Source organism: Ochotona curzoniae, unplaced genomic scaffold (assembly GCF_017591425.1).
Source record: "Ochotona curzoniae isolate NIBS_2020 unplaced genomic scaffold, NIBS_Ocur_1.0 contig_2699, whole genome shotgun sequence".
NCBI lineage: Eukaryota > Metazoa > Chordata > Mammalia > Lagomorpha > Ochotonidae > Ochotona > Ochotona curzoniae.
In genome coordinates, this window is record NW_024465561.1 from 10,216,482 (window position 1) to 10,238,379 (window position 21,898).

At 47.2% G+C, this 21,898-nt stretch overlaps 1 protein-coding gene across 1 annotated transcript; it reads left to right on the top strand.

Moving 5' to 3' along the window:
- The first annotated feature begins 14,468 nt into the window (after positions 1 to 14,468).
- LOC121153752 (cytochrome b-c1 complex subunit Rieske, mitochondrial) lies at positions 14,469 to 19,914 on the top strand. Its single transcript, XM_040976499.1, has 2 exons — positions 14,469 to 14,725; positions 19,047 to 19,914. Exons 1-2 carry the CDS (start codon positions 14,512 to 14,514, stop codon positions 19,655 to 19,657), a joined length of 825 nt encoding a protein of 274 aa, XP_040832433.1. The 5' UTR covers positions 14,469 to 14,511; the 3' UTR covers positions 19,658 to 19,914.
- The last annotated feature ends 1,984 nt before the right edge of the window (positions 19,915 to 21,898 follow it).

Genomic DNA, 21,898 nt, shown 5'->3' on the forward strand with positions numbered 1-21,898 from the left:
TGAGATCCATTGAATTAATCTTACGGTCTAATAATCAGTACTTACTCCAAGTGCCACCTTTTCCTCTTCCCCATTTCTGCTTTCTTCCCTCTAGACTTGATCTTTGTCTCACTCCACTCCAGTGAGAGCATGAGTGAGTGAGAAATGACACAGCTAATTGGCAGGCAGCATCTGGGGGTTTTAGAAGATCAGCTGTTGGCATCTGACATGGAGCAGAGCTGAAACCCAGTCCTGGCACACAGCAAAGTTGGGCCCAGGACTCATGAGGGGCAGCAGCCGGCTATGAGAATGGAGGGCAGGGAGCCTGGGGGACTAGAGTTTAAAGAAGCAGCTTGGGCTTGCTGGAGTCACAGCCACTGTATCAGGCCATCTCTCCTTCAAATTCAGGCTACTCAGCCCTGGAGGGTGCTCACTGCTGTGGACCCAGAGTCCCGGATATAGCTTGGAATAAACAGTGGCTCAGGGATGTCCTTAAATATTTTAAGGATAGTTGCCCAGTTGTCTCTCCATATCTGATGATCCCACATCTGCTGATTCAAGCAACTTTTGAACACAGGGGAGAAAACTCTCACCTGTGTTGAACATGAATAGAGCCATTCTCTTTCTAAAATGTTTATTTTGAAAGGCAGAATTGCAGAGAAAAAGAGGGCAAAATACAGATCTTTCATATTCTGGTTCACACCCCACATGGCTACAATGGCCTGAGTTGCACCAGGCCAAAGTCAGGAATCTGGAGCTTCACTTGAGTCGCCCACATAGGTTCAGGAGCCCAAACACTTGGCTCATCTTCTGCTTCTTTCTCAGGCCATTATCTGGGTGCTGAATCATAAGTGGGACCTCTGGGACACAAACTGGTACTGAATGAAATGATGGCCTTGCAAGCAATGTTTATATCACTGCACCGTAACACCTACTCCCTGGATCCATTTCCTTCTCAACATCTCCTAACCAATGTACTGTAACAGTTATTTACCTAGCACTTATGTTGTGTTAGGCAATACAAGTGATTTAGGCATAATTTAGTATATATAGGAGAAAGCACATAGGTTACACAATAGCTACTTCAAAAAGCTCTTGGAAAATGGAATTCAGAGGTAAGTAGAGAGCAAGGAGAATGTGGTGGCAACAGCTATTATCACCCTAATCACAAGGGTTGACTCGGCTGTTCTGGCTGGCTGGTGGTGCTCCTTGCTCCTTGACTGTTCTGCGTGTACCCCTCCTGAAGTTGTGCGTTGGAAGAAGAGGGTGTCTTTCCTGACAATTGTGAATGGATTTAAAGGGAGAAATAGACTCCAATGCAATAATAGTGGGGGACCTTAAGACCCCTTTAACATCAATGAACAGATTGACGAGACTGAAAGCAATGAAACAACAGAACCCACCCAGACACTAGAGCAAATGGACTTAGCTGATATCTACTGAAACTTTCATCCTACAGAGAGTACAATTTTTTCATCAGTGCATGAAACTTTCTCCAGAATTGACTATGTTATGGGCCACAAAAGAAGCCTCAGCAGCTTTTAAAAAATCAAAATTATATCATGCATCTTCTTAGACCATCATGGAGTGAAACTAGAGACCAAGAAGTCAAAACACTCAGGAAGACCTGCAAATACCTGGAGACAGATATCAAATCCAGGCTTTCTGATGCAGATGAAGGTGTTATTGTCATAATTGTCACTGCTAAGCCAGATGCCTCCCCTGGGGCATTTTATAGAACAGTGTTGGGCATCATGGATTTTGTCACCTGCAGATCCTGAGGGAAGACCACGGCGCTAAGTCAGAATCTCCATTCGTGAAACCTTGACCCAGCAATCATTCATTCATTCATCTTCTAACTTCAGGCCGGGACCAGCATTGGGGTTTAGGAATCAGGGCAGGGGAAGACTGTCACTGTTCACGTCTGAGATATGTGGTGGCAGCAGACAAGTAAGTTCAGCATATGCAGTGCACAGACAGCTGTGGCATACCCAGAGCCTCCTGGAGAGGCCCTTCTCCCATATCTTATTCTCATACTCACTTGTCTGCTGATAAACATCTTTGAAGCACCTGCCAATGTCAGGGTGAGGGTATAGTAGAGACAGGATAAGGTGAGCCTTGTCCCTGGCAGAGCTCATTTCCCAGCTGATGGGCACATAAGGGCCTAGGAACTGTACAAAATGGGTGTGTGCCTGGCAGAATACCCCAAGCCCTGCTCATTGTGCTGCCTGCTCTCCATGTGCTCTCATCTCCCACATCATCTCTGGGTGGGGATCCAGGATAACATTTTGTCCAACTTCCTCATCTTTCCTTTTACGTGGTCTCCATTCCATTGTCAGTGGATGCCATTTGCCTCTGAGGCCCAGTCAATTCCCTCCACGCTAGGTGGAGTCTGTGCCGATTCTGGCTGCCCAGTCTAGGCTAGGAAGACAGTTGGAGGAATTAAAGTGCAGTATTGCCTGTAGCTCTCCCAATTCTAAAGACACAAATTTCCCATTTATATTAAACACAGAGCTATTCAATGCAGAAGGAAGGAGCTTCAACATAAATTACAACTGACACGGTTATTGATGCCATGGTTATTGCTTCTGACAGGCTGTGTCCCATCACCAGAGTTGCTGCCCATGGGCATGCAGAGCTAAGCTCATTCATGAAGGCATGAGTGGCAGCCAGAAAGCTGTGTAATATGGGTGGCTCTGTCTGCTTAGGATCATTCTTGTTCCTTCTTCAGGGGACTTGATGGGGGCCTTGACCAAAGCCCTGTTAGGAAGGAAGCACAGGGAAAAAGCATGCCTATATCAACTTTCATAGAAGTATTCCCCAGAGAGGAACAGAGAAATTGAGGATACTGATGGAGAGTCCCAAGCTTTGTAGTTTGGTCACAGGTGGAGTGAGAAAGTCATGATGTCAGAGAGAGGAAATGAAGGAGAAGGGGACCTGTGACAAGCCCAGAGATTCATCAGCTCTGTTGGCCAATAGGTGAGAAGGCAGGTAGGTGAACCTGGATAAAACAAGGCTGTGGACTTGGAGGTAGGATAATGGAGTTTCATCATACTGTTACTGCACTCTTTCTGCCCTGTTCTATGTCCTCTGAGTCCACATCTTACTCTAGCAACTGCTATAGAACACAGTTCTATGCCAGCTCTGACCAGCATTCCCTGGATGCCCTCCAACAGTGCCTCATGCCCAGTATGTCTCTACCCTGTGATGTTGGCCACCAGACCCTAGCATCTAAGAAGCTGATGACTACAGGGCCATTTTGGTCCTACAGGGGATGTGTACCACAAGTCAGCACTTTCTGCTCTGTCCTTCACAATACTGATTCTGTACTCCCAGAAGCACTGAGCACAATGGTGACCCCATTGCCCAGTACTCGCTGTGCTTCCCTTCTTAGGGTACTTCCCTCTCCCCAGTCTAACTCCATGGGGTCATATTCAAGGGTCACACACAGGCCTCTGTCTAGGCTGTACCCTAAGTCATTTAGGCATGACATGCCCTGCCTGATGAGAGCCTTGCTCACTTCATTCTCATCTTGCACCAGGCCAATTAAAGCTCACAGCTGTAGCCTTTTTGAAGTCTATTCCTATTGCAAGGGTCTCAGATCTGTCTCAAATATGGTCCCTAACTCTTCCTGTGCCATCTCATTCTGGTCATTGCCTCTATCAAAGAGAGGCCCTTGTTGGCCATCCAATAGGAGTAGCCCTCCCTCCTAACCCTGTGCACTCTATTTCCTACTTACTTATTGTGCTCAAAATTTCTCTTCTTTCCTATTATTTATCCTATGCATTGTTTATGAGCAGTGGGATAAAGTGCTGGAAACCCACCTTCCCCACACTTTCCAGAGCTGGGATTCACCCCCTGGACCCGTGGAAGTGCAGGTGTAGCCGTAGTTACACGGGCCAGACAGGTAACACAGATGCTCTAAATGGGTCAAATATCAGATGATGGAGGGCAGCCAACACTTTGCCTCAGGTTCTAGAGGGTAAGAGGAACTAAGAGGAACCAAAGGGAAGTTATGGAGCTCAGGCCCTATCTGAGGGCCCCTGAATAGCTCCTTGCTTCTACCTGGGAATGTGGCAGATATTGCTCCACTTTCTGGTTTCTTAGGATAAGCTAGAAATCTGGTTGTGTGTGTGTGTGTGTGTGTGTGTGTGTGTGTGAAATGTCCACATTTTAAAATGTTAGTTGGCAATTCCGTTTTCCAACAATCTATGGGTTAAATAAATGATGGCTTTGAGCCAGCTTTGGCCAAATCTGGCGTTCTGCTGGCAAACCTGCTCCAGATCTTGCAGGGTTTAGGCAGCTTCTGGCCTGCAGTGCTCACACATCCTTAAAGTAATGAAATTTAGGTGTTCCCAGTTGTAGTTGCTGCTATTCCAGGGTCAGAAAGAGACACCTGCTAACAAAGACTCTTGGTACTGAGAGAACCCTAGAGGAAAAGCTGGAATCAAATGATGGAGTCACCTCCCACTGTTTGTAAATGCATAAATTCAACATGCCAAGAAAGTGGGAAATGTGGCCTTCAGATAAGGCACCATAAACCTGTCTGGGATAATTAACCTTTTTAAGAAGCAAGCATGTTGAGTACTTAATATCTGAAAAGGTATAACTTAGCAAGAATGAGCTATAAATAATAGAGATGGAAAGCCCAGTTGCCTTTTTCCAATTCATTATGGTGGGCTGTAGCTAATTAATTCATAATGCCATGGAATTGATAGTGTGTTATTTGTGTGCATGCAAATTACTTCCTAACTCACTTTAAAAGACAAACATGTAGAGCAGATTGAACTTTCAAAAATGTTCAAAGAAGACAAAATAATAACAGTGATGGCTGGCTATTCATGCTGCTGTGGATACAATTATTTATGTCAGCATCCTGTTGGAAACTCTAATTTTCAATAATTTGTAACTCAGTCAAAAAAAAATTCTGCTGCACTGTTAGTATTATGGTGTTACCTGGCAATGGGTTCTTTCCCCCTTTCTTATTAAAAATAGCAAGATTTTTATGCATTGGATTTATGCATTTACAAACAGTGGGAGGTGACTCCATCATTTGATTCCAGCTTTTCCTCTAGGGTTCTCTCAGTACCAAGAGTCTTTGTCAGCAGATTAACAAGTTAAGATTTCCTCAGAGTTGACAAACCCTCCATGGCTGTTGCTGTTGCCATTACTGGGACAGTTGCTCCGGACTTGGCTGTAGCAGGCACCCACCTGGAGTTAGGATTTCTTCTCACTGTCACTCAGCTGCCACTGTTCTGACTTGCCCATTCTGCCGATGGGAGCTCTGTTCTTGCTTTGCTTTCCTTCTCCAAGATACGTAAGGATTTTATCCATTTATCTGTGCCCTTAGGAAATACTTCTTCATTGACCTTGGTCCAGGTGTGCCACCATGGAGGCAGTGATGAATAGAGAAGATACAGAAAAATAAGAGCTCAGATGGAATCCTCAGTATTCATTGTGCTGTTTTTACTTGAGATTTTGATACGATTCCAGGCAACTAGTCAGGAGTTTGCAAGCTACACCTCCCCTGCCTATGTAATTCTTTGTGCTCTGGGTTAAAATGATGTTCACCTATCACTACCTGAACCCTAGCAGGGAAGGGAATGGGGAGGGAGAAGTGTGGGAAGTGGTGTTCTGTTGTTGGGTAACCACACCCCTGCCAAGCCCCTTAGAGCCCCTATTGGGGCGGGTTCTGGCTCTGAAGCCTCATTGCATGCTTCATTGCACCGGCTCTTGGCCTCTTATGCACCTACTTGTTCTCTTGCTTCCTGTGATGGACTCCAAGGACAGAGGCAGGCATCTCTCTCCCTTACCCTTTTGCGTTCCGGTTCACTCTCCCTGAATATGGTCCACATATATCTGTATTCCTCACCCTCTAAATAAACTTGACACTTGCTTAAGCTGTGTCTGTGCTTAAAATGCTTTTAAGTAAGAGGTAAGAATCTGAGAAATAGACACTCGCTCTAAACCTAGACCACAGCTGTTCATGGCAAGTGAACTGTTAGGAGCTCATGTTTCTAATTTTTTAAAGATGAATTTATTTATTTGTATTGAAAAGTCAGATTTACAGAGAGAAGGAGAGACAGAAAGATCTTCCATCCGCTGGTTCACTCCCTAAGTGGCCACAATGGGCAGAGCTGAGCCGATCTGAAACTGGGAGACAGGAGTTTCCTCTGGGTCTCCCACACAGGTGCAGCGTCCCAAGACCTTGGGCCATCCTTGACTGCTTTCCCAGGCCACAAGCAAGGAGCTGGATGGGAAGCACGGCCACCAGGACACAAACCGACGCCCATATGGGATCCAGTCGCATGCAAGACAAGGACTTTAGCAGTGGGGCTAACGCACTAGGCCCAATGATGCTTGTTTAAGCTAAACTTTACTCTGTGCGGCTTTCTGGTTCTGAATATGAACTGGAGCCTTACAAGTTATATATATATATATATATATATATACATGTATATACATATACATATGTATATACATATATATATATACACACAAAAATATTCGACAATTTCATCATATGATCCTGATAAGCTTCTTTTATCATTGTTCACACTGTCATTTACCCTATCATTAAAGGTATATGATTCAACTGGAAGTGATGGCAACGCCAATTGATGGATATACTCTGATCCTGCCTGGTGGATGGTCAGTCTGGGGGTAATTTTCTACTACTATAAACAATGTTTCATTGAACATCTCTGCACACTTATTTACATGTGCTTGTCTCTACAACCTGGGTGGCTGGGGCAAGGGCTTTGGGTTGTGAATGCAAATTTCAGAACACTTTCCACACAGGCTTTGAGGGTCCCAGGGAAGACCCCTAGTGAGCAAGAGAGTGTCATTCCAGGCCAGATCTATAGGCTGCAGGCCCCAGTTTCCCATGACTGAAACCCAGGGTTCCTGTGGCCTTTGCTTTCTCTCTTTCTCTTTTAAAGATTTGTTTTTATTGGAAAGGCAGACTTACAGAGAGAAGGAAAACAGAAAAATCTTCTACCCACTGGTTTACGCTCTAAAAGGCTACAGCAGCTGGAGCTCAGCTGATCTACTCAGGATCCAGGAGCTTTCTCCAGGTCGCCCACATGCATCCTAGGACCCAAGGTTTTGGGCTGTCCTCTACTGCTTTCCCAGGCCACAAGTAGGGTGCTGGATGGGAAGTGGAGCAGCTGAGACGTGAACCAGCACCCATACTGGATCCTAGCATGTGCAAGGCTGGATTTAGCCACTGAGCCATCACGCTGGGCCTGGCCTCTGCTTTCTTGTGTCTTCAGCAAGTCAGACCATGTTCTCTTGGGATCTGAGTCGCCTTTCTGCAGAAGTAGCTGGAAGGGACAGATATCTGGTGGGGACATTCATCCTCAACAGGAGGCAATGCTACAGGGGAAGGAGGCTGGGGAGATGGAGCGCCATCTGGAGCCTAGCTGAGAAACGGGAGAAGACCTCAGCAATGTTCAAGTGCTGACATCCAATTTCCAAAGAGAGACCAGCTGTTGTTGGATGTAAGTCCAGTGACCAATGGGTGGCAGGACAGAGGTGTGCAAAGCCCTGGAGTAGGAATTAAAATAGTTAGGCCCTGTGTGCAGAGCCTTTAGATCTGCGGATCTAGCCTTTCATACTTCATCATCCCCAACCCTTCCAGCACTAACATTAATAGGATAAATCATTAGTTACTCAGACTCAAATTTGACAAATTAAATTGCAAAGAATTAAATAAGTTGTAGATCAATACTATCTGAATGATCAATTAATCTTTTCCTGTAATTAAAACTAGCAATTCCTAATACCTTTCAGTTTTGTTTTATTGCACCATCCCGAATTTAGAGCTTTTAGGCAATTGTATTGATTACAGATATACTTGCCATATTTGGTAATCCATTAATTTACTAATCAGCACACCTCATTAGACAATATCTACTTTAATTACCATCACCTCGACTCAGAAGGTGAATTTAATTCAGCTTCAACGAAGAAGACCCTGAGCATTTGTTGTTACATTCTATGCACAGATCTATATGCTGCAGAAAAGTTTCTTCTTTGAAAAATCAGCATAAGAAGAGGCAAGTGTGCTTATGAAGCAGGTGATGAACTCAAGTGGTTCCTCAAATTTATGCCTTCATTTTAGTCATTTTCATGGAGACTTTGCAACTTAATTCACTCAAAACAGAGCTCACAAGATTCTGGGATGGAAGAGTTCTGAGATGTTCAAATGAGAACTACCTTCATTCTTAGCTTGATATACAAGCTGAACACCAAATACACCACCCTCTGATTCCCTGCACCCATCCATTTTGAAATAAACATCAAAACAATTTTATCGGTAACCCATGAATTCACTGGACAGCACCAATGCTGGACAACTTTCTGTTGTGTTTTCTGAGGATCACTAATGATAGGAAAATCCTAATCAGTGTGCAAATCCTTCTCGGGTTCCATGTGGGCCTGCTCCTCCCCCAAGATTTCCAGAGAAGGCTGACGGCAGCCTGGTTTTCCCCATGGAGAAGGAGCCTCTGCTGGGTTAACCACCAAAGAGAAGAGTCTCTGGCTCCCAGCTTCTCTTGAGTGGTGGACACAGCTACCAGAGGGCTCAAGCTGAGTCCTCAGAACCAGATAATTGAATCCAGATAACTTAAAATGTGGAGCTGAGAAATCAGGGGGTCTTAAAGAGGAGGGAGACTCTCTTATATTAGTGCCATCTTTGTCCAAGGTTTTTCAAAGTCCAACATCTCTCAACCCCCACATACTTTCTTCCTTCCAATCTACCTTTCTATTACAACAGCTCCTGCTCCCTCGGGGTACCTCTGACTGCAGGCAGTAGGGAGGACAGTGCTTAGCCTAAGGAAGTGTTTTGGAGCACATGGCAAGTGCTCCCCACCGTGGGCTCACCTTCTGCCTCTCATCCCCACCAGTCACCATGGAGCTCAATGTGATCAAGTGGGCCTCAGAAGGGCATGCTCAGTGCTGTGCCACTGCCTCCCAGCATCCATGGCTGTCATTCCATGAGAAAGAGAGACCAAGGTTGGTAGTATCCTGTGTCCACTAAGAGCCCTCCAGGTCAGGACCTAAGGTCCCAGTCTCTAGCCAGGAGCTGGCACCCAGGAGGGTATCAATATTCCTTCAATGAATGGATCCATAAAGCATGCTTTTCCTTGGGTTCAAACTTCACTTGAAAAATGGGAACATACTTAAGTTAGTAGATTTCTGAATTCCCACTGAATGATATCCCACACTTACCAGCCGGATGTGCTCCTCTCCTGTAGTACAGTGGGTCAAGCTCCCACTTGTGATTTCAGCATCCCATATAGGAGTGTTAGATCCAGTCCTGGCCACAGCTTCCTTCTAATGTGCCTGAGAAAGCAGCAGAAGAGAGCCCAACTGTTTGTGGCCCTGACACCCCGAAGGGAGACCTGGCTCCTGGCTTTGGTCTTGCTTAGCCCCAGCTGTTGTACCTATTTGTAGAGTAAACCAGCAGACAAAAGAGCTGTGTATCTCCCCCCACTCCCCACCTCTCCTTATTTTCCAAAGACATATTTTAAAATAATATCAAAGACTTGTTTGCTATACATCTTTCTCTACTAAAAGGTAGGGTCTTCAAGACCAGACACACTTGTCTGCTGTGTTCACTGTAGTAACGCATGTAGTACTAGCTGTACACTAATTTTTCAGAGGTGGGTGCTGCTTTGGCAGTTAAGATATTTGTGTTCCCTTTGGAATCACTGGAGTCAAGTCCTGGCTCTGATTCTAACGTTAGCTTCCCATTCATGCTCAGAAAGCTAACAGTGACGGCTGAAGTCACTGAGTTGTGTTGTCCATGTGGGAGACCCGCATTAAGTCCTCAGTTTCCAGTTCTGGCCTGGCCCAGGCCTGGCTGGTTTGAGTATTTGGGGAAATGAAACAGCAAATAGGAGTTCTCTCCATCTCTGAACTTCCTAACTACATAAACAGAGAAAATCTTTTGAATGAGTGATACACCAGGGATTCACAGCTACCATGATAATGAACTTACTGAGCAATGTCAAAGCCTTGTTTCATCCTGACAGGTCTCTGATTTAGGTGCTGTGTCCCCTGTCCTCACATGAAGCCACCTGAGTGCCAAGAGCTTCAGGACTGTGTCCAAGTGACTCTGGCAAATGAGAGTTGAGCTCAAACGGAGCAAGCTGTCTCAGGATTCTAGGCTGTTAGCAAGTGTTCTCTGCAAATGACTTCAATTAACTTGACACGTTTTTTCAGGGGGCATTTACTACAATCCAGGTGTAAAAAGTAGGGGAGTCTTTGGTGCCATTGCAGCAGCTTGCTCAGCAAGAGAAGGATATGTGGCTGATAGGGAAGCTGATAGGGTTTTCAACAAAGGCTGCAAATTAATCATACTTAATGAATGTGACTAATGTGTTAAAGGAATGAGCGATTAAAATATTAGCACGTCTGAACTTCTCCTCCCTGGCTAATTTCTTCTCCTCCTGAGGACTGCCATCTTTCAAAGAGGTAGGGGCACAAAATTGCGGAAATGGATTTTATGGAACAGAAACGCATTTTAAATGGCTTAAATTGGGGACAGCCTGTGCAGCTCTCAAGTGACTGTCAGTCTTCACGTCTCGCTGCTCAAGCGAAGGACGTGGGCTGAGAGAGAGGCCGAAGCTGTCACAACGATGGCCACTGGCAGCAGCAAGCCAGGCTAATGGTGCAGAAACAGGAGCAGGCGTGGGCCCTGGCAACAGGTGAGAGGGGAGCGCTCGAGGGGGTCCCCAAGGTGGGACCACAGCTGACCCCCTGGCCTTGCTGGCTGTATGGGATCACAGAGTGAAGCTGTGAGGCAAATCACCGGAGGATATCAGCTGCATTCTTACAACATGCTTCTCTTCCCTACCCAATACATACAGCCACTGCTCAGGTAGATGCATCAAGGCTGTTGAGAACGGAGGCATTTCAGGAAACAGCTCACATACGTGGAGAAGAGAAGCAAGCAGAGAGGGGATCCTGGTTTGGCATCAGATCAAGCTTGTAGGTAGAACTGTGTGAACCTGAGGTCTCAGATGTCTCAGTGCACAGGCAGGTAATGTGAGTGAATGACGTAGGTCCCATGCTGAGGAGTGAGTGCTGACCTTGGCCAACAGCTTGTCACCGCTTCTCTTCATGCGGGAACACAGGTCTAAAATGGGCAGACCTTTCAGAAGAAAAGGTGTGTGTGTGTGTGTGTGTGTGTGTGTGTTACAGTTCTGGGGGCCAGAAGACTGGAGGTTTGAGGGCAGATGCTACTCCGTTTCCCTACTGCGCTGGAGCTAGCCCCTCCGTCCTCCCTGGCCCTTGGATTACCTAGGCCCACATGGACGAGTCAGGATAATCCCCAGCACAGGATCCTTTATTTTCTCCATAAAGCCCTCTGCCACATAAGGGAACACAATCTCGGGTCTCAGGGATTAAGACACAGATATCTTTGGGAGATGTGCTGAAGGGGGAGGGGCATATCAGTCTTTCTGTTGAAGCATGCTTGTGAGAATGCTCGTTACCGCTTGTAAATGTTCACGAACAGTTCTGAGCCTACAGCATTGTTTATGCCATGGGTCTCTACGTGAACCTGAGCTAGAGGAGACTGACTTGGGTGTCCTGTCTACGACTTGTCACCCCTGATTTAAAATACTCAGCTTTGTCGAGAGGAAGGCTTTGTGTCAGTCCTGCTGCACTTCGCTCTTCAGGCTTCTTGGGAATTGAGAGGCTTCCCACACATGGAGGTTCCCGGGGGCCTTTGCTAGTTCCCCATGATTATAAAAGAAACAAGCATATATGAAGCCCTTGCTGTGTACCAAGCACAGCACCGAGTATTTCACAGGCATTGTTTCTTTTCATCCACACGGCATTTGTGTTTTTCCTCTGTTTTGTACAGATGAGGAAGCTGAGAGCTGAAGTTGCTCCCAATCCCACAGCTAGGAAGGTGGCAGAGCCCATGTCCTGACCAGGCTGTCATTCTCCAGAGCCCTGGGCAGCACTCCAGAAAAGAACAAGCTGCTGCGGGAAAGCTGGCAGCCCTCCAGGTAAAGCCAGACTGCCAAGCGGAATCCATGTCATCCGGTCTGGGTTCCCATATGCCTGAGCTCCCAGGTGCTAGCTGCCTTCCGTGAAAGGATGGGTATTGAACCATGCAGTTACCTTTCTCCCGCGATAGCACTGGACTAGAGCCAGAACAAATGGGTTCTCACGTCCATCGATGATCATTTTGAGGAGGATATTTGTCTTCTCTGGGCCTTAGTGTCTTTTCTGAAAATGTTGCTACTGTCATTACTATGATAAACATTTAGGTAGCATCACTGTGTGCCAGGCACAGTTCTGTGCACCTCACAACATATCCCTCCATTTAATCCTTAAAATCTCTTCCGGTTAGATACTGTTATCCACATTTTATAGAAGAAAGAGGCAGACGGAGAGGTTATATAACTTGCATAGGACATAGCTAGGGGCGTGGCTGGACTGGACCTGAATTCCATGTGCGGGTAGCAGTTTCTATTCTGTGCAGCCCAGGTGTGAGGGCCCATGAAGGATCGCTCCCTCTTCTGCCTCACAGAGCCGCTATGAATACAGTGAGCCGTCTTACAGTGTGTGGGAGCTGTCTGAAGTGCTTGCTTTCGTCCTCAGTGCTGCTGCAGTGGGGGTGGGAATAAGCTCAGCGCCCACAGGACTCCTGGGAAGCAGCTTCCACTGCAGGGCCTTGAGGATGGTCAGGGGAAGTGCAGGACAAGAGGCCAGGGTGGACCTAGAGAGAGATCAGAAGTCAGCCAGCTAGGATGCAAGTTGTTCAAAGCAGGCAGCCTTTCAACTGAAAATACTACCAGGAAGCCCAGTGGACACATAGGTCAGCAGAAGGTGCCTCCAACACAGAGCCCGCGCCCAGCACAGTGCTCAGAAACCTGTATCCGCAGAGCTGTCAAGTGTGTGCATGGCTTCTGTTGATTCGGCTGGGCAGCAGCAGGACCCAGCCAAGCTCTTCCCAATCTCACACGTGTCCATCTACAGCCCCAAACCAGTCAGGATTATGGAGCCACTCACACCCTAACATATCATCTTGTTAGGGGTTTCCCTAGCCTGCATACAAGCTCAAGTAACCCACAGGGCACCTGCTCAGTGGTGATAGCAACACCACCCTAAGAGCTTATGTGCACAAGCCAATGCTGAACTGGCAGTGAAGTGAGGTGCTAGGTGCAAACAGAAGTGACCTGTGCAGAGGGGCACGCGCCCAACCCCGGAGGAGACTGTGTGCTCCCCTCAAGGGTCCTAGTGCTCTCTGTCCTGTTCCCCAAGGTAAGGCCTGGGTGGGTAACAACCCTTTCTTAATATGTTAACCCTTTTTAATTCAAATAAATGAAAAATCAACTTAGTCTCACTAAACCAATAGAAAACCAGGAGGGAGAGAAAACAGATACTGTGACAAAATATTACTGAATTCCCTCGAGATTTAGTTGTCAGTAAAAGCTCAGAACTGAGGCACTATTCCATGTAAAGGGCGGGTAGCAAGTGTAGACAGTATCAGTGCGAAACCGCGTGTCTCACCGGTGTTTGGGGATGCAGAAGTAAACAGATGACAGAAAGTGATTCAGAGACCAAGCCTTCACTCCCCCGAAATCTCATTGGGGAAACTGGCCTTGGTGAAGGGCAGACCAGGGAGGCCTCCCTGCTCAATTCCTAACTGGCCTTGAGCAAAGAATCCAAGGTCTCCTAATCGCAAAATGTCAACGACAACCTTTGTTGGTTCACAGGGTGATTACAAACCAAAGACCCCCCCATGAAGTAGACGCCCTAAACGATTGTCATCCTCACTATTGTTAAGCTTTGCTCACAGGTCCCTGGCCCTTTTAAGATTTTGCTTTTCGTTAGCTAACGACAAATCATCAGAGCAGAGACGGGGAGGGAACTATTACCCGTATTTCAGCTATTTATAACTGGTTGTTTTTCTGCAATTGTCCTATACGACACTTCGACCTTAAAGACCTCAAAATTGCCCCCAAGGGTCACTCTCCGAGGTCTCTACGGACCGCCTGGCCCCAAGTCTGGCGAACAATCAACCACTCCAGCACAAACCAGACAACACAGAAGGACAGAAAGGGCGGCAAGCTCCGCCCCCTCCCTCTGCCCCGCCCCCAGGACAGACTGACGTCAGAACGGACACAAAGGACGGCAAGCTCCGCCCCCTCCTCTGTGCCCCGCCCCCAGAAAGACCGACGTCAGAACGGACACAAAGGGCGGCAAGCTCCGCCCCTCCCCCAGCCCAGAACAGGACACAAAGACGGACAGAAAGGACAGGAAGCTCCGCCCCTCCCTCTGCCCCGCCCCCAGGATAGACCGACGTCTGGAAACGAACGGGCGGCAAGCTCCGCCCCCTCCCCTTTGCCCCGCCTCCGGAGCTACGCTCCTCTACGGGTTCCCCGCCCGGAAGGAATCCTGTCGGGCCGGCGCGCTGGCGTCACGGTCCCTACGCCTGGCTCGCGCCTGCGCGGCGGGCGGAAGGTCGTCTCTGTGACCGGCTTGGCGGTTGAAGCTACTGTCGCCATGTTGTCTGTCGCTGCCCGCTCCGGTCCCTTCGCGCCGGTCCTGTCGGCCACGTCCCGCGGGGTGGCGGGCGCGCTGCGGCCCCTGGTGCAGGCCGCGGTGCCCGCCACCCCGGAACCGCCCGTGCTGGACGTGAAGCGACCCTTCCTGTGCCGGGAGTCGCTGAGTGGCCAGGCCGCGGCCCGGCCTTTGGTCGTCTCCGTGGGTCTTAATGGTGAGCCGGGCGGAGGAACTCTCTTTAGTCCTGGGCCAGAACGCGGTCGAGCGGAGTGCGGGTGGTTGCGGGACCTCTCGGGAAGGATCGGGCGCTCTTGGGCCGGCCCCTGCGCCCTCGGCCAGCCCTCCCTCCTCTGTGCCAGGTCCGGTGCGCCCTCAGCCACCCCTCCTCTGTGCCAGGTCCGGTGCGCCCTCAGCCAGCCCTCTGTGCCTGGTGCCTCTGCGCCCTCGGCCAGCCCTCCCTCCTCTGTGCCAGGTCCGGTGCGCCCTCAGCCACCCCTCCTCTGTGCCAGGTCCGGTGCGCCCTCAGCCAGCCCTCTGTGCCGGGTGCCCCTGCGCCCTCGGCCAACCCTTCCCCCTCCCCCGTGCTCCTGCACCCTCGGCAGGCCCTCGCCTGTGCCGAGTGCCACTGAGTCCTCGGCCAGCTCTCCCTCCTCTGTGCCGGGTGCCAGTGTGGCGCTCAGCTCCAGGATGCTCCCGCCCTGGGGTCCCTGGCCCCTGGCCCCTGGCGGGCAGTCTGGGTTCTCCCTTTACAGGCCAGGTGTGTGCCTCGATGGTTGATTTGGGCTTCCTGAAATCCGATTGCCGCCCCAGGGGCTGGCAGCGATGTTGATTACAAGTCCTTTGACTCCCGGCAAGCTTTCTGTGAACTTTTTTTTCCTACCCTGAGAAGTGGATTGGTGGTTATATAAAATTCGTAGGTTTGCAGTGCGGCTTAGATGGCAATGTTCTGTGTAAAGCCGTTGGCATCCTCCAGGCACTAAATAAATCAAAGGCGTGGCCTGTCGTTTGTACTTGCAAAGTTGTCCACCTCAACTCTGTAGATTGCCCTTCCCATCACCTCCCTGTACTAAAGCAGTGACAGCCTCAAGCTCAGCAGCCCAACAGAGTGTTAGCAGTGTTTTCAGGCACCTGAGCAAGGGTTCGCAAAACCTAAACCTCAGGAAGGGGAAGGAGTTGGTGATGTTCCCATTTTACGGATCAGAGCAAACCGCAAGGGATGAAGTGACTGGCCAAGGGTATGCAGTGTGGGCATGATGGAACAGGATGCTTCAAGACCAGTTGTCTTGCTCCGGGCTCTTGCCAAGAGTGCATTTCACACCCTGTTGGCAGATTCCAGATTCTGTGCCTTGGCTTCCATTTCCCTCCGTATTGGAGACGGTGAACAGAGGGCCTGCATGCTCATGTGTAATTTTGAACAAACTGAGAGAAAGGTGTCTTCAGATGTGGCTGGCATTACTGGGCTCGTTTGCTGCGGGGGTAGAATTGGTCCTGGACTCTGTTTTGACTGTCCCTGTTGCTTAGAGTCCTCTCCGGACCCACGTGTCTCAGTGTTGCCATACCCGGCTCCTTGAGTTTGTGACCCCTTCCCAACGTGCCCACCGAATTTCCTTGCTCTTTGCCCCTGCTCTTATTTATTTACCCTATACTTTGCACACTCAGTGCTCTTCTGATTTTCACGTGTCCACAAGTCTCACTTGTCCTTTCAGAGTCATGTCAATCACCTTTTATGTTTGCTGATTTCTTTATGTCTTAGTAATGTATATAACACAACGTGTAACACTTCTCTTGTTTTATGAGTGATTCTTCTGACCTTGACTTTAAGGGCATTGCCAATGTCTTTGTCTCCACAACCTTGCATTTTACAGTTAATATAAAATATATGTGACGATATTAGGGAGTACCAGTGGCATTTGGGTGGGCAAGCTGTCCAGGGCAGAGAGGGCCTACCCCAGCCTGTTCCAAGTCCTAGAGGTGAGAAGGAAGAGTGGAGATGTTCCTCTGAAGGTGGTCAACGTCTTTGGAGTTTATCAGCTGCCCGGAGGGCTTCTAATAAAGGAGATTTCTCTGCCCTATGAAACTGTTCTTCCTAAAATAGGCAGATGGAGTAGAGCCAGAGGCAAAATTGTTTCTGTTTTTTTTTCTGTGTGATCATGCCTTCAGCTCGTACCTTCAGTTCATATAAAGTCTGTGTTGGTGGTTTATGGAAGATAAGCAGTGATGGCACGTGAGGAGTTGGATCAGGAGAAGGTATTTGGCTTGTGGAGGGTGATTAAACTGTGTGATGTAGATTTGCCAGGTACATTAGCTTACCTCAAAGCTGAAAGGAGGACGGGGCAGTGCGGGTTAAGCTACTGCTACACCCATGAGAGTGCCAGTTCAAGTCTTTGCTATGAAAAAGAACTAATGTGGATGCTATAAATAATTTAGAGAACAGTTTTTGCACATAGTGACTTAATTTCCGAAAGGATTTTTGGTGGTGTGGCACCTGCAAGAGAAGAGTAAGACAGCTGTGTTTTGTTGGCCAGCAGAGCTGAGTGAGGATGGCAAGACCCTTGGGGGTCAGTGGTTATGGATATGTTTTTTATGTAGAAGAATGCATTTTGGTGCTGTCATCTTTTTTGTGTACTCCAAAGCAAAACTGGGGGACACACTCTTGCTTGTGAGTAGCACATGGTGCAGTGTTACTTGGATTCCACAGTTAGTGTGAATGCTGTGTTGCCACTTATGTCCTGGCCTCCTCCAAAATAGGATTGAGTTAGTCTGAAAAGAATATCCAGTGATTTAAAAAATTTTTTTTTAATATTTTATTGTTGTTGGAAAGTCAGAAAGATTTTCCATTCGTTGATTCACTCCCTAAGTGGCCACAATGGCAAAAGCTGAGCCAATGTGAAGCTAGGAGCCCAGAACCTCTTCCAGGTCTCCCCCCACAGGTTCAGGGTCCCAAGGCTTTGAACCATTCTTGACTACTTTCCCAAGCCACCAACCAGCGGGGAGCTGGATGGGAAGTGGGGCTGTCAGGATTAGAACCAGTGCCCATATGGAATCCTGGCACATGTGAAGCAAGGACTTTAGCCACTAGGCTACAACGCTGGACCCCATCAAATGATTTTCAATGTAGTCTTCATAATTGCATGTGAATACTTGTGGCTTGCATAAAGTTGGTGGCCTAGGCAACGCTGTGCAGAGCAATTGCATTGTTCTATGATGTCATGTTTGACTACTTGAGGGAGTATGTTAGGATGAGACGTAGCAGTATCCATGTATGAATACATAATTTGCAAAAAAAAATTTAGAAGTGTGCCAATAAGTTGTTTTGGCTAGAATTTTTAACGATTTATTTATTTATTGGAAAGTCAGATATACAGAGAGGAGGAGAGACAGACAGGAAGATCTTCCATCCGATGATTTACTCCCCAAGTGAGCGCAACGGCCGATGATGCTATGCTGATCCGAAGCCAGGATCCAGAAACTTCTTCCGGGCATCCCACACGGGTACAGAGTCCTAAAGCTTTGGGCCGTCCTCGACTGCTTTCCCAGGCCACAAGCAAGGAGCTGGATGGGAAGTGGAGCTGCCGGGATTAGAACAGGTGCCCATATGGGATCCTGGGCGTTCAAGGCGAGGACTTTAGCTGCTAGGCCATGCCGCCGGGCCCGCTAAGTAAAATTTTAGAAAAGATGATGTTCCTACTCTTAGAGAAGCCATCACCTCACCTTCACTGAGGGAAGGGCTGTGTGAGCATTTTATACCAGCTCCTGCCCTACCTTACTAAATTGGAATAATTGATTCTCTTTTTTTTAAGATTTGTTTTTGTTAGAAAGTCAGATATACAGAGGAGAGACAGAGAGGAAGATCTTCCATCCACTGATACACTTCCCAAGTGGTCACAACGGCCAGAGCTGAGCCAATCCCAAGCCAGGAGCCCGGAGCCTCTTCCACGTCTCCCACATTTGGACTGTCCTTCCTGCTTTCCCAGGCCACAAGCAGGGAGCTGGATGGGAAGCTGGGCAGCCAGGATTAGAACCAGCACCCATATGGGAGCCCAGTGCACTCAAGGCAAGAACTTCACCGCTAGGCTACGGCACTGGGCCCAAATAATTGGTTCTTTTGCAGAGTCCATTTTAGACAGTGCCTATTCTGTAAGCATGTTCTTATCTGCCTATTAATAGTTTCACTTGAAACTAAAGTAAGACTAGTTATATGCTTAAGTTTTCTGCTACTAAAGTTATACCAAATCATTACAGAATATCCATGCTAAATTTTTAGCAGTTCTTTCAAAATGTGTTTAGGTAGCAGTTTTAGACATGTTAAGCTCAATATTGGTTAAAATGCCATATTGGTTACCCTGGATAAGTTGGGGAGGGTTGGTCTGTTGTAATCCGGAAAGCATGGGAGGTGTTTGCCATGGTTGTTTATGTTGTGATTTCAAATCAATATGAATAGTGATTGACTTCAATCTATACAGGCCTATTTTTCTGATTTATCCTTTTCAGGACTTTTGTCTAATTTTTTTTCCCACCTTCTGTTTGTCTTGCAGTCCCCGCCTCTGTCCGTTACTCCCATACTGACGTCAGAGTGCCTGACTTCTCCGACTATCGCCGCAGTGAAGTTCTAGATAGCACCAAGTCTTCAAAAGACAGCAGCGAAGCTAGAAAAGGCTTCTCATATTTGGTAACAGCCACAGCTACTGTGGGCGTTGCATACGCTGCCAAGAATGCCGTCTCGCAGTTTGTTTCCAGCATGAGTGCTTCAGCGGATGTGTTGGCCATGTCAAAAATTGAAATCAAGTTATCTGATATTCCAGAAGGCAAAAACATGGCTTTCAAATGGAGAGGCAAACCCCTGTTTGTGCGCCACAGAACCCAGAAGGAAATTGAACAGGAAGCAGCGGTCGAAGTGTCCCAGTTGAGGGACCCACAGCATGATTTAGACCGAGTGAAGAAACCTGAATGGGTTATCCTAATAGGTGTCTGCACTCATCTTGGTTGTGTACCCATTGCAAATGCAGGAGATTATGGTGGTTATTACTGCCCTTGCCATGGGTCGCACTATGATGCTTCTGGCAGGATCCGGAAGGGGCCCGCACCCCTCAACCTTGAAGTTCCTGCCTACGAGTTCACTAGCGATGACTTAGTCGTTGTGGGATAGAGACCTGGCCTGGGCCTGTTTCAGTCTTCGCATCCTTTTGAAAGAGATGAGAGCGAGTCTTACGTATCACCAGTTGGTTGATTCGGAATGTTAAGGATGTTAATAATATATTTGCGAACGTTAATGTGAATTAACCTCAATGTGGAAATCTTTAAAGCATTCAATTAAAGCCATTGTCAGACATTGTTAAGCTCAGTTATAGACTTGGAAGGTGCAATGTCTTTGATAGCTAATTCTAATTAAAAATTAAAATCTGATATACATGATATTTGTGAAGCCTCTAATTTGAGTTTAATTTCTTGCACATGTAATTTTCTGTGTTGTGTGTGGGACACAGATTCTGCAAATGTAATTATTAGGATGAGGTAAAATTCGGTAGATCCCTGCAAGTACTAGAAGGTGTCAGTGGCAATGAGGAGTATGATAGTATCTAGTTTCCCCTTTTTTCATGGGGCTTCTGATCATTTTCTCTGCCTCTGTGAACTCTATGATAATGTTGAAAGTGATCTGTGGAACAAGGTGTTGGCTCCGCTGGTGAGGCCCCAGATCTGGCTGATTCCTTGCTGTGTGACAGGTCAGGACATCTTACCTGTCCGTTATGGGAGTAAATTAGTGCTTACTAGAATTCTATAGTTTTGAGTGGTGAATTTCCAAAATGGGAGTTACTCCCTGCCTCTGATGTTTTTGCATATTCACATCCCCAAAGCTGCTGCATCAACAGCACCAAGATTTAGAAGTGGAGCACCTGAGACAACATTGTCCTATGAAAATCACCCCGTCATTTGTTTCTGTGGTGATTACCTTTTGAGGTGGTTTTCCCAGTTAGATTTGCTATCATCTGGCACTTTGCGGTGTGAAGAGGCAGGAGTCAGTGCTGGTGTTCTAATCTACCTCCTCCCTCCAATTACACTGAGACAGACCAGGGTCTGCTGTTTCCCCTGGCAACTGGGAGGGGCCTTGACCTTTGTTGCGATTTGCAGCTGCTTTCTGGTTTGGAGGTAGGTACTCTCTTGGGGCTTCCTTGTACTCAGTGTGCACTTGTGAAGTAGCAAGCTTGATTAAGGAGGTCAGTTTGTCCAGCAGGAACCGACCATCCAGGCTTCCAGTGTAATGTCATCAGCTAGATATTTGTGTCAAAGGAGGAAATGTCAAAGTTCGTGCTTATGGACACCTTGCTCCTTGATTTATCATTCTAAGAATAAAAATGAGTAGATGTAATATTTGGTAGGGCACATAAAAGAATATTATGGCCTTTAAGTGTCCAGGTGATGAAGGGTGCTTCTGGCATTTGAGGGTGATGGTGGTGGGTTAGAAATGCATGGGGTCGGTCGTAAGGGAGGCAGAGGTTAACAAAATTAGGCTGCCAAAAAATGTCAACAGCAATCTTTCTCTACAAAGACATACTGAAACCCCATGGCACAGTCTCACACTGAGAGGCCCCTTGAAATGTTCTCCTTTCATGTTTGAAATGTTGAAGTATTACAGCAGAAGCCTCTGCCTGGCAGTGAAGACACAAAGGGAAATTCGTGGGTCCTTAGATGTCACATCACAGGTAGTCTAACTGGAATGGCTGTAATTGTGGGCCACTTACATCTTTGGTCATTTTTCGAGTTAAGTCCCAGTAACCCATTTAATTTTTAAAAGATGGCTTTGTGATGGCACACATAAAACTACTAGACACTGGCTGAATGACCAGAGCAGACCTACTTTAGATTTTTTAGTAGTTGGCAGAAAACAAAAATTTTAGTTATTAAGGGGAAATGAGTTAGAATATGACTGGTTGACATTCTGACATCAGTTCATTAACCTGTACTGCTTTTTACTGGGAATAATTCTAAAGGTGAGTTTAAGCCCTTGGCCTTTTCATTATGCTTTAAGAGAGTATTCCTATAAAATGGGCTCCTCGAGAATCTTACATTATTAGAGACCATATCAAGTTCTCTGGCCTTTCTTCACGTACCTATGTGGGATCTTTGACTCCATGTGAGTGAACAGAGGGCATTTGTCCTTGCTTGGTATTTATGACTTGAGATCGGAATGTGCTTTTTGTACTGTTATTTTTCTAAATAGTGGGACGTAACTATTTGAATGTCAGAAACCATTATTCATTCTTGTACTAAATCTCATTTTTTGTATTTTCCTATAATTTGAATTTTATTGCATTTTATGGATGAACCCAAAAATAATGTCCATATTTTTCAGAGTGGTATATTTTGCCACAACTTATACATACTTTCCATC